Source organism: Brassica oleracea, chromosome C9 (genome assembly GCF_000695525.1).
Source record: "Brassica oleracea var. oleracea cultivar TO1000 chromosome C9, BOL, whole genome shotgun sequence".
NCBI lineage: Eukaryota > Viridiplantae > Streptophyta > Magnoliopsida > Brassicales > Brassicaceae > Brassica > Brassica oleracea.
In genome coordinates this window covers 9,641,274-9,653,418 of record NC_027756.1, presented here as the reverse complement: position 1 = coordinate 9,653,418, position 12,145 = coordinate 9,641,274, and the positions used below count along the sequence as shown (strand labels likewise).

General features: G+C 33.8%; 2 protein-coding genes and 1 long non-coding RNA gene across 10 annotated transcripts in view; 1 reads left to right on the top strand and 2 right to left on the bottom strand.

The window, feature by feature from the left end:
* LOC106313891 overlaps positions 1-5,306 on the bottom strand; it is a 9,246-nt gene extending 3,940 nt beyond the window's left edge. Inside the window, exons 1-6 of one of the 7 annotated variants that reach the window (XR_001264510.1) lie at positions 4,288-4,844; positions 4,006-4,205; positions 3,852-3,918; positions 3,653-3,763; positions 3,095-3,151; positions 2,808-3,000 (exon numbers count right to left, since the gene is read on the bottom strand). This is a non-coding gene — a long non-coding RNA (uncharacterized LOC106313891). Of the gene's footprint in view, positions 1-2,807; positions 3,001-3,094; positions 3,152-3,288; positions 3,764-3,851; positions 3,919-4,005; positions 4,206-4,287; positions 4,845-4,974 lie in introns of those variants that run through there. The other 6 variants (XR_001264515.1, XR_001264512.1, XR_001264514.1 and 3 more) reach the window with 6 other exon arrangements.
* Positions 5,307-5,841: 535 nt separating this feature from the next.
* Positions 5,842-9,285, top strand: LOC106313035 (aspartate aminotransferase, cytoplasmic isozyme 2-like). Of its 2 annotated transcripts, XM_013750754.1 has the most exons (12): positions 5,842-5,948; positions 6,089-6,160; positions 6,266-6,327; positions 6,579-6,662; positions 6,795-6,894; positions 7,298-7,418; positions 7,502-7,665; positions 7,861-7,998; positions 8,101-8,222; positions 8,334-8,428; positions 8,514-8,634; positions 9,072-9,285. In XM_013750754.1, the coding sequence occupies exons 1-12, from the start codon at positions 5,895-5,897 to the stop codon at positions 9,154-9,156; spliced, it is 1,218 nt and encodes a 405-aa protein (XP_013606208.1). In that variant the 5' UTR covers positions 5,842-5,894; the 3' UTR covers positions 9,157-9,285. The 2 variants fall into 2 exon arrangements, with proteins under 2 accessions (XP_013606208.1, XP_013606209.1); XM_013750755.1 differs by lacking the exon at positions 6,579-6,662.
* Positions 9,286-10,993: 1,708 nt separating this feature from the next.
* Positions 10,994-11,422, bottom strand: LOC106314274 (the record flags this gene model as incomplete). The annotated part of the gene is made up of 1 exon (XM_013752175.1): positions 10,994-11,422. A coding segment is annotated over one exon (429 nt), but the record flags the coding sequence as incomplete, so codon positions are not given.
* Between the last annotated feature and the right edge of the window lie 723 nt (positions 11,423-12,145).

Sequence of the window (12,145 nt, the reverse complement as noted above, 5' to 3'; positions counted from 1 at the left end):
TATTTTTTTATTGATGGGGAAAGTAATAACCCCCCCTTTTTTTTACAAAATCAATAGGAATCTTTCGTATATTTCGTATATATATATATTTATTTTATTATTAAATGATATTTTTTACTCATTTGGTTTTAAAATCATGTGTATCTTCTTATAATAAAAATGTTAAACCATTGATCATTAATTTTTAACATAATAATTTTAATAGTTTTAGTCATTTATTGTCGTTTTTAAAAATTCAAAATATAACATATACGAAAAAATCTAAATTTTACTTTTATAGCTAATTTGATTGTTTAATTTATTTTAATAATATAAAATTAAACAAAAAATGATGGAGGAGATATAAATTGTTATCAAATCTTTATTATTAAAATCATTAATTGTCATATATATATTAGTCATTTATGGTAATTCCGTAGGTTTGATTTAAGGAAAGAAAATAACATATCATATCATTATATCATATAGTTTGACCAACTTATGTATCTAACAACATATAAAAATCGAATGTGGACCTACTTATTTTTCAATTGAATGTAATTGACTACCTAATTGAGTGCCACCTATGCATTGGGGCCTATTTTAATTAATACAAAATTGAGGTTACATCTTTTCAAATGTTCCTCAATTAATATATAGGGGATCTCTAATCTTAATCTTAATCTTAATCTTATATTTTTTCAAAAAAAATCTAATTAATCTTATAGTATTTATTTTTTTCTCTTTGCGTACAGGTTTTACGTTTTGGGTCTGCCTGATCGAAGGAGAATGACACTAAGATGCCCCGATATGTCAGTGAAACTCCTTGTAAAATGTGCAGACTCATCCATGTTTATGTCGCGGAAGCAACCAAAAAATAGTTTCATGCTTATCTGATGTGTTGAGAACTCTTGTTGTTGGTATGAGAAATCAGAACATACAGAGTTCGAGCAGTGGCGCTGTTCCTTGTAGCTAGCTGAAAGCTGGAATCTATTTAACAACATTCTTGTGTGTTCTGTCCTAATTTAAACCAGAACTATACCGTAGGTACTCTATACCGTTAGCTAAGGTTTGAGCTGTAAATCTGTAATAAGGAGACCTCTAGATGGAGAGAAAAGAAGAGACATACTATACTGTGATCATTGAATAGAATAATACAATATATTAACACAGTTCATCTTCTCCAAATCGCAATCTCCTATTCATTATCATTATCGTTTATTGAATCATTACATGCTCACATGATTCACCTTAAGATCTAGATCCATTAATATTAACATCAATGTCGCCACCAACCTTCTTCGCAATACCGTCAGGCCGACTTTTCCTTTCTCATATAAATTTAATTGCTTGTTCTTATACAGCTATGCATCATGTCTACCCTTTCGTTTTTTATGAAGCTTCACACAGATTCAGTTAATTTTAGCGACGAACATCGATGTATTCATAAGACAATTTTAGGGTGTTGAGTTTCAATCATCGTAGAAGGGTATTTTGTCTGTTTTTCTGGTTATATGTAATAGTAGTGGTTTTTCTGCGCTTCGCACGGAAATTCAACCTTTTTAAAATCAACATTTGACGACTATTTCTATAAATCTTGATTATTTATTATATTTCATTATTTTTACGTGTTTTTTTACATTATTGTTATGATTGATGAATTTTTTATGTAGACTTTTCTGGAGTTCAAGTTAAGAAAATAATATTCTAGGTGTGTATGTTGTTATCACATTGGGTTGTATTCTTATGTTGGGGTTATGTTGTGATCCGTTTTCATATTCATGTCAAAATTGTATCTTTTTGCATTGACAAAATAATGCCATGTCAGTTTCTACACATTGCTCTGCACATTTATGGAGACTACATCTCTCTATCCATTTTTTATGACTCTAAGTAAGCATTTAGTTCAAAATAGAGTTTTCTCATTTTTCTTTTCATATGTTCTTTGTTAGTGCAACTGAGTACGCATAATTGTTAATATATATGGAAGGAGACGTTATTATAGCAAACATTTTTAAATAAATATTGTAAGATTTTACAAATTTTAAGTTAATTTGTAATTTAATGATCACTTTTGTTTCTTAAGCTGTTTTATATTCATGTTTCTAGATGTGAAACTTTTTTCATTTAATCAAAATCTATATATTTTTCGCTTCAGGTATGTTTATATATATTAATTATGCATATAGAGGCAAAACATGAATCTTTGTACACTGTGAATGTGATGATATCCAGTGACTTTCCATGTCTTAATTATGGGATATTCAAACAAACTCACATAACTTGTGGTACGATTTTATTGGCGAACTCCGTTTTTTATAAAAAAGAATTTTTAACTTCTTCGTAATTAAAGTTAGGATATGATTTCCAAACAACACTTTAACACATAAAAATAAATAAATTGATTAATGTAAGAATTTAGATATTCTCTTTTTATTTTTTACCACAATGACAGTTACAAAATCATTTAAATTTGAATATATTATTTCTAATCCATTCTTAACCAATTGTGGTAACTGAAAATGAGAGAAGGTTGATAACCTTAACTTACTGTGTGACTACTAAATGTACATTTTACGTTAAAAATAGATCATAGTCAACAAAATTTTCACACCACATCAGTTTTTTGCACCTGAAGAAATCTAACATTTCTATTTGAATAGAGAAATTTTTTTTTTGTATATGACCAGTCAATATGTTTAATTTGCTGCAAAAAAATTCAAATCTGCAAATCTGAAATGTTATATATTATGTGATTAGAGTGACATTAGAAACTGAACCTCAAGCTAACAATAAGCAAAAGTACTTGCCACACAAAATGTTAAAAAAAAAAAAAAAGAGAAATATTCAATCACGTGTATAGAACCAAAACACATTTTATTTGGCTCAACACACATAACATCTCATAAGTAAAGACTGGCACACTCAAGTCTGTCAAAATATTATTCAACTCCTAAAACAGATGAAAAAAAAACAAAACCCTAAGCAAAGTTAATATGCCAAACTCTCTCAGGCTCTCACCTGTATTTAGATAAGCAAAATTGTCAACTCTGAAACAAATCATTATTCTAGTTTACTTTCTATTTGTTTGTAAGAGGGAACTTAGTTAAAGTACCTTAATTTGTTAGAGGACCTCATCAAAAAAGATTGACCCTCGCAAAAAGGATTGTGCCTGCAGACAACAACACCAAGTCCTAACAATCTGTTAGAGATTCTAGAAATTGTGTTATCTCGATAAAGAAAAGTGATTTGTCGAGTAATTGATTCCTTAGTGACAAACAATTTTCAGTAGATGAACTTTATAGTAAGTGGAAACAAATCCTCACGTATTTAACTCCAAACAAACACATCAACAAATGAGTTTTGCCTCATACAAATTCCATTAGCCCCTTCTCCACTGTTGTTTAAAAAATCTAATCTCCAGACAGGCAAACAAAATAAACATATTTTATTCCACCCACCCTGAATGTGGAAGGGGAAAAATATATTGGCAAAAAATAAATAAAACTTGGTTTGTCTTGTTCCTTTTTTATATAAGCAAATTTTGCAGAGAATGGGAGGGGAGTGGAACAATCATTCATCCCTATCAGTCGTCTTCGTTTCCAGTGAGAATGAAAGAGAAAGGAGCGAACTTGGAACTATCTCCTTCGTAGAATTTGTTCTGAAACTTCACCAAGTGGAGACGCAGTGCGTGAAGGAACGTGCTCTGTGTCTCTATCACCAGCAGCAATCCCACAATATGAAAACAATGATCCCAACGATCAGGATCAACACATTGTTGTATCTGTTTATTTTAATGAAAAAACAAAGATTGATTAGTTGATTTGCTAATATTAGTTAGACTAAGAGAGAGAGTGAGAGGATGCGCATACTCCAAGCGAGAAGGAGGACCTTCTCATAGTCTCATAGAAGACTGACGATATCTCCGAGTGTGCAAGACTGCAACACACACAAAGGATGATGGATATAATTAAGCCATGAGTAATATATATAATAGCTTCGACTACTCCATGATTAGATAGATACCTGAGAGCCCATATACGCAGGTAAGAAGAGGTGTTGGAAACAGCTCTAAGCAAAAAATTCTATGGTGTGAAAAAACTGATGCACAAAGATGTCGCTGAATTCAAACTCCCGTGCCCATGTGATCCTCCGCTTGTCGATACATGAATACTCTCATCCGTCTCCTCAAGAGGTGCATAAGACTGACCTTGTTGCTTCTGGATCTGGATAAGGAAACCATTTAGAATGACCAGCAATGGAAAAAGAAAGACCATTATACAGGAACTAAAAGGGAAAGAATCTCACAGCTTCATGTTGTTTCTTCAAGATGAACTGCTTTGAAAGCAACATACACGGAACAGAGACAATAGCCAGAAAGAGAAGCACAAGCTGGAAAAAATGGGAAAGAAAAGATGATGAGTGAAACAAATTAAACGTATGGCATGCTTTTCTTATTAGACCTTGTAACAGTAATTCCAAGGCAGAGATCCTTGCTACATGTAACAGTAGTTCCAATGACGATCAATCCACTCATTCCAAGCTATATATATATATATATATATACTAATAAAGGATATAAAAACATAATCTTGAAGAAGAATATACCAAAAAAAAGCCATCAACAAAGATTAACGATTAAAGTGAGTCTTAGCTTTTGTGACCTTATAACTGATTTTTTTGCTTGTGAAAAGTTTTGAACCTCAAATATCCAGATCGGCTAGCAGGTCAGCCTACATTAATAAATATGAACACTTTGTACCCGCAGCTCAATAACTAAAAGTTCCTAATGACAAAGATGACTCAATCAACACCAACATCGACTGTCTCAGCAAAACGGCTGATTTTCAAGGAAGGTTGCCATTGTTGAACCTTTGAGTTTCATATCGAAAAGGTGTGAAGACATTCTTATTTATAGAAAAATAACAATTAACGATATCGAGTGAGTCGTAGTGGAATGAATGGAGTAAAGGATGGTAATGGGATCTTAATTACGTGGATTGAATGTTGATGTGAAGCGTTACAGAAGGGCGGTGGCGAAAGAGAGGCGATGTGCCGGCGTCCTGGTAAGAAGAAAGAGTTGAACCGCCAATCAATAGGTCTGGATTTTTTAGTTATGGGCCAATTTGAAAGCAATACACAAATATTAAAATCCCAACAAGTTGCTGGTCGGGATCGTGAAACTCTCGCTCGAAAAGTAAGCTGGTCCTTGTTTCGTAAATGATTCGTTGCCAGAGCCCAAACTTTCCCCCTACGTATCTGCCGCACTCGGCCAGGATCAAGTCAGCACGTGGATTCAGAGTGGCGCTCGCTTTATTAAAACCGGAAAGACTTTATCGGGTCTTGCCATCAACATACAAAAGACAAGCCTCTTGCATATCTGTACGCATTTATTCATTTTTGAGAACTCGATGAGATAAGACACAGCTTTAGGGATTTTTTTTGGTGCCACGTGGCAAAAAATCCCTATACAAATGATGATGTTGACATCTGAGAGACCAGATAAGCCAACTTTATTATTATAGATAGATATTATAGCTTTTGTTCAAAAAAAAAATAGATATTATAGCTATAGGATTATTTTGTGAATTATATTTTTTTATGGTTATAAAATGTAATTTTCCATGTTATTATTACTTTTTGGTTATAAGTTCAAGTTGCAAATGGAGATATTAATGAAAACAGCCCCACTTTATAATCCAAAAGTGACCTGTAGTGTAGATCTTTCATATATATATATATAATAATATATCATTTTTAATTTTTTGGATTTTAGCCATTATGAAAAGGACAGTTTAATAGAGGATCGGATTCTCTTGGTGATCGGATTCTCTTGGTTATCGAGCCTATTTATGCTTAAATAAGTGATGATTGTTTTTTTATTTTTCACTTTCGATTGATTCAATCATTTGATCATGAGTTCCATCTTGTCAAACGTTCTTCCTGCTCCGGAAGATCCCGTTCTCAGTGTACATGCATTTCAGTCTAAGGATCTACATCCATCTCTACTTTTCTTTTTCTGTTGCTTGGATCCATTCTGCCATTTTATTAAAGAGTAAATCCTTTGTTATTGAAAGTTTTTAATCTTATTTATATGGTCATAAAACAGGTCATATTTGCTTGTAGAGATGATCCTTGTCCGGTTAAGTTGAATCTGAGCGTCGGTGCTTACCAAACCGAGGTAATTTTGGTTCCTTCTCTGTTTTATGGATCTTCACAGTCTCTATGACAAAGTTATTGTTTTAGTCCTCACTTGGGTTGGTATATTTGATTTTATTGTCTTAAGGAGGGAAAGCCTCTTGTTCTTGAGGTGGTAAGAAAAGCAGAGCAACAGTTAGCGAATGACCTGTAAGTTAGAGTCTGATTAATAATATAGAAAGACTTCGATTGAGGAAAAAATAGTCACGTTCTTAAAATATTTAATTTTACTGTTTTTATAAAGTATTTTTGTGTGTTTTCTGTACAATTAACATTTCAGTTAAAATGTTATAACTGTGGGTTCATTTGTGAAGTCAAATGTAAACAAGCAATCATAGTCTATAATTTTCTGATAGTAAATGATTAGCTTATGATTTTGTTTTGTTTTGTTTTGCCTCAAGGTATTGTGACAAGGGATATCTCCCAATCGATGGACTTGCTGATTTTAACAAATTTAGCGCTAAGCTAATCTTAGGTGATGATAGGTAATATATTAGATAGTACTATTTTCCCTCATCTTTTTAAATGTTTAATCGGAGGTTTTTTTGGCTTTTGTTAACTTAAATTCTTTTGGTTATTTTCATTTTACTATAAAGATTGTTTTCGTTTTTGGGCAGTCATGCAGTAAAGGAGAATAGAGTTGTTACTATCCAGTGTTTGTCTGGTACTGGTTCTTTGAGAGTCGGAGCTGAGTTTCTAGCAAAACACCACCAACAAGTAAAGATTTCTCACTAGTTCAGTTAGTTTTTGTTAATGGACATTAGAATTTTGTAAATGAACATTTCAGAAAGAAATGCAAAACGAACAATTCACAAAGTTATACAAATTTGTGTCATATATATATATATATATATATATATATATATCTATGTAAACTGCAACATATTTTATTAGGTAAGCTTGTAATATTGTTGTAATTATAGACTACATTTTACATAGTTTCTTCAAACTTCGCTTATAAACTTTTTATAAAAATCTTACACTAATATGAAAAGGAAAATAAAGTTCTTTGACCAAAATGTGTTGTATAGCCATTACAAAAATAATTAGGTTTCAGAATTGTCTTTGTCAAGTCTACCATTTTCCCATAGTCGATAAATGTGTTTCTCATTTCTTTCAGCGTGTCATTTTCGTTCCAAATCCAACTTGGGGGAACCATCCCTTTATTTTCACGTTGGCGGGTTTGTCGGTAGAGTATTTCCGTTACTATGATCCGCATACCCGAGGACTCGACTTCGAAGGTTGATTTTGTTTACGTCCATACTGACTACGTTTAGTGTTCTACCAATCATAACTTTAAGTAAAGACTTCATTTTATAAATAGGCATGCTCGAGGATCTTGGTGCAGCACCGTCTGGAGCTCTAGTGGTATTGCAAGCTTGTGCGCATAACCCCACAGGAATTGACCCAACACTGGAACAATGGGAACAGATTCGACAAATCGTGAGATCTAAAGGCTTATTACCCTTCTTTGATAATGCATATCAGGTAAGACATACTACTACCTTTGCTTTGTTGTTTTGTTCTACAAACAAATGAAACACTCTGTAGTAGTTGTTGTTTTTTTTCGTATGCTTACACACATATGACATTCATACAAAAACATTTGGTGAATCCGTTATATTAGAGATTTAGTTTCAACAATGAAAAGCAACACGACTCTCTTTTCATCTTAATTTTCAGGGTTTTGCTAGTGGTAACCTTGACTCAGATGCACAATCGGTTCGTATGTTTGTTGCTGATGGAGGTGAATGTTTAATAGCTCAAAGTTTTGCCAAAAACATGGGTCTTTATGGTGAGCGTATTGGTGCTCTTACCATTGTAAGCTACCAAACTTCTCATTTTCGCATACCGGCGTAAATATAGGCTGTATAATAAAACATTTTTAAAAATGTGTATAATCTTTGTGGGTTTAATGTGAAGGTATGCACCTCAGAGGATGTGGCTAGGAAAGTAAAAAGCCAACTGCTACTTGTTGTTAGACCTATGTATCTTAGCCCACCAATTCATGGAGCATCCATTGTTACCACAATTCTTAAAAACAGGTAGTTGTTATAAAGATATATATATGCATGACTTTAAGAATTATTGTTGTGATGAAATGCTTATTAAATAATGAATTTTAATTATGCTCAAAATTTCGTACACATTGGCAGTGATATGTACAAGGACTGGACCATTGAGCTGAAAGGCATGGCTGACCGCATTATTAGCATGCGCCAACAGTTATATGAAGCTATTCAAGCTAGAGGTTTGGTTTAATGCTTTTATTTTCCTCAAAACGTTCGTTAACTGAATCATTTATAAGTTCCGTTTGTACCATTTTGTTCCTGCAGGCACACCTGGTGATTGGAGTCACATTATCAAACAGATAGGGATGTTTTATTTTACAGGATTAAATGAGAAGCAAGTTCGGATGATGGCAAAAGAATATCACATTTACATGACTTATGATGGGTAAGGCAAACATTTCTTCTCTTCTAATGTTTATATAGTACTCAGTTAAATGACAAGAGAAAAATTCAAGAAAATTCACATTTATAAAATATTAAACATTTTTACGTTTAATAAAAACATATAGTTTTTCCAAATACAAACGCAAACTAATAATTTCGTTTTGCTTCAATTGCTTACTATTTTCATTTTCTTTGAAAATTATAAACTGATTATAAACATGACATCAAACAAAAACAAACAATTACTACACATCTGCTGCAATTTAGTAGACGGAAGATAGTTTTGCTCATTTGTTTGTAACTTTCAGTGAACCGTGAACCGAATATTGTTTTCTATTAACTGACATTTAAGTACTTGAAAAATGAGCTAGATGCTAATTAGTTTATTTGTCAACTTAAAAGCTTATCATTTATAATGAGAATTGTGTAATATTTCAGGAGGATAAGCATGGCAGGTCTAAGTTCAAAGACAGTGCCTCAACTTGCTGATGCTATACATGCCGCAGTTACCCGCATTCCCTAATCTAGTGATTCTGTTCTTTGTTGTTTCTTAAATAAATTTTAAAAGTAGAGTTCTTGGTTTATATTTAAGAGAAAACAAGGAAGCATACTATATATATATTAATTTATTTTTCCTGATGGGATTGTTAAACCACGTCGTACTTCTGGCCCTCTCTACGACATGATGTCGAGCGTTGTGTTACTTGTCAACGCGCAAAAGGCCATATGTTTAGTGCAGCGTTGTATATGCCTTTGCTAATTCCAACTCAACTGTCGACAGATATTACGATGGATTTTGTTTTCGGTCTTCCGCGCATTCAACAAAAACTTTGACTCTATCTTTGTTATCGTGGATGATTTTTAAAGATGGTTCGTTTTATTCAGTGCAAGAAAATAATGAATATTCTTCAAATAGCCATCCTATTTTTCCGCAATATTTACTGTTTACATGAGCTCCCATCCTCCATCGTTTCTGATCGAGACTTTTTCTTTCTTAGGTACTTTTGTCATTCTCTCTAGATACTATTTGATACTAGTTTGGATATGAGTTCTGCTTTTATGATAAAGGAAGACGTAATCGTTGAAAATGAAATGAATCTGAATTGATGTTCATGAAACAACAATTCAACTTTCATATGCCATGAGTTTAGCAGTAGAAACAACTCAAGAATAGTGATGAGGAACCATGGGAAATTTCCCAGAAAATACAGAGAAAAAGAGATGACAAACAAACTTGACAATTTTCTTGATTGATTTCTATCGTCGTCACCACTTTTCCTATATAGTTGTGCTCCTCCGTTTGATTTCCTCCACTCACATCCCCTTCCATGTGGCTTAGTAATTGCTTCACCATATTCCTATATCAAATCCTCCCTGTTTCGGAAACCTTATCCTCAAGGTTTAGTGAAGAAACCAGCGGTCATTAGTTCCCGTCAGAGCAAACAACCTCGGCCACTGGTTGGACTACTGAGACCACCTCCATCCATTAGGACCTCTAATGAGTTCTAATGATTAAATTAAGAGTAAATAAGGTGATTTGGCAAGTTTAGAACTTTGGTTAGTGGAAATAAATTTTTCCTCCTCCAATGGGAGAACCCCATAGGGTTCTCTCTGCAACACGTCTCCTTTCCATCTTTTTTTGTCATCCTTGTGATTTAATCATCGCATGCATGCATTTCACAAACTAATTTATTTCCGAACATTCATTTTTGTACTCTTCTTCATGATGGTGATCATATTGGTGTGTTAAAAAGACGAGGTTCTGTTTTCTTTTATCATCAATGGGGAAGTATTGAAGACAAGGAGTTGGGCAAACAGCAGCTTCTGTACAGACTTACAGAAACAAGCACCACAAAAACTAGCAGTGTCATACGGCCCTCAGCGTATTTAGGACAGGATAATAGACTGTCATGTCTACAAAACGCATTCTAAACTATCTACCATGAATCTATCAGCGTAAATGGAGAAAAATTCAATTGCCACCAGGTTCATGATCGTGTACTATTAATACTTTTAGAGCAGGAAGCAGATGTTGACACAAGTGTACATATCACACACATAGTTCCAACTTCAATGTCTAAATGCTGCTACAATAAAATTAAGACAACCATGCTTCTCCTAAACAGCAAAATATGCTCGAGTCTAGCAACTGGTAAATTATTATCACACTCCAAAACTATCTACCATGACTGTATCAACACAAATGAAGTACAAACGATAAGTTTGGATACTAACTTGATCATAAAGTGTGAATTAATCTATATAAGTACACCTTGAAAAGGGCAACACTTGGGAACAAAACAAAAAAAAGAAGAAGCTCTCTCACTTACGTGAAAAGCCACCGCTTCGCTGGCTCTGTTTCATGAAAAAGCCCTCTCTCTTTCCTTCTCAACCCTCTCCCTCTTCAACCGCTCTTCCCTCAGCTCCTTCAAGCTCTTCTTCCCACTCTTCTTCTTAGATTCACTCCTACGTTCACCATCCTCCTCCTCCTCCCCTTCACCACCAGCTCTATCTTCATACTCACGTTTGTTCTCAACGTACCAAGGAAGCTTCACTCCTTTACCAGCAACACCGTACCCCAACCTATACTTATCCTCATCCGGATCCCCTGCCCTCACTGCAGCATCTTTCGCAGAGGCTCTCGCGGTCGCAGCAGCTTCTTTCCTCACCTTCTTCCTCCTGTGATCTTCCTCCTCCCCAGGCTTACCAGCATCCTTCTTCGGTGTTAGCTCGATGGGGTCGAAGATCTTGATCCTCCTCCTCCTCCCATTCACGAAATCGAAAGGATGATTTTACCTACCAGAGAAAGAGATCGAAATGAGATTCGAGAGAGAAGCGGAGTCTTCAAGAATGGAGGAGAAAGAAAACTGATTTCGCACAAACGAAGGGGAGAGAGAGACATTAATGTGCGTTCCAATTACAAGATGACACGTTAGGGTGTCTTACTGATTCTAAAATGCTCACGTTTGACAGCGGTTCTCTGTTTATTTAGCATTTTTCATTTATTTTTACTTTTGCTTTTGGTTAGAACCTGTATTAAACTACCCCGGTGGAGGTGCTCTGAGATCTCGCATATCTGAAGCAAAAGTTTCTCTTGTGCTGCAAGTAAAGCCCGAGCTCTCAAATTGCTACAACGTCCAAATAGAATGTCCCGTACACAACACCATGTCACCAGTGGTGGAGCTAGAAAAAAATTTCACCGGGGAGAAAATATAAAACATAATTTTATTCAAATTATCCAAAAAAATTATCCCAAAAAAATATAACATGTTATATAAATTCTATTGGAAATTTGTTGAAAATTTATCTAAAATATTTACTGTAAAATATTTAGACAGACATGACCTGTAAAAATAAAGTTATAGCTTATGTTCAAAAAATTTAATCTGTAGTCATTATTCATAATATCATATAAAATAAAATTGAAACAATTCTTATTAAACTATTTATAATTTAATCTTTAAAATAAATTAAGCAAAAATGAGTTTCAATAGTTTTAGAATCTCAATCTT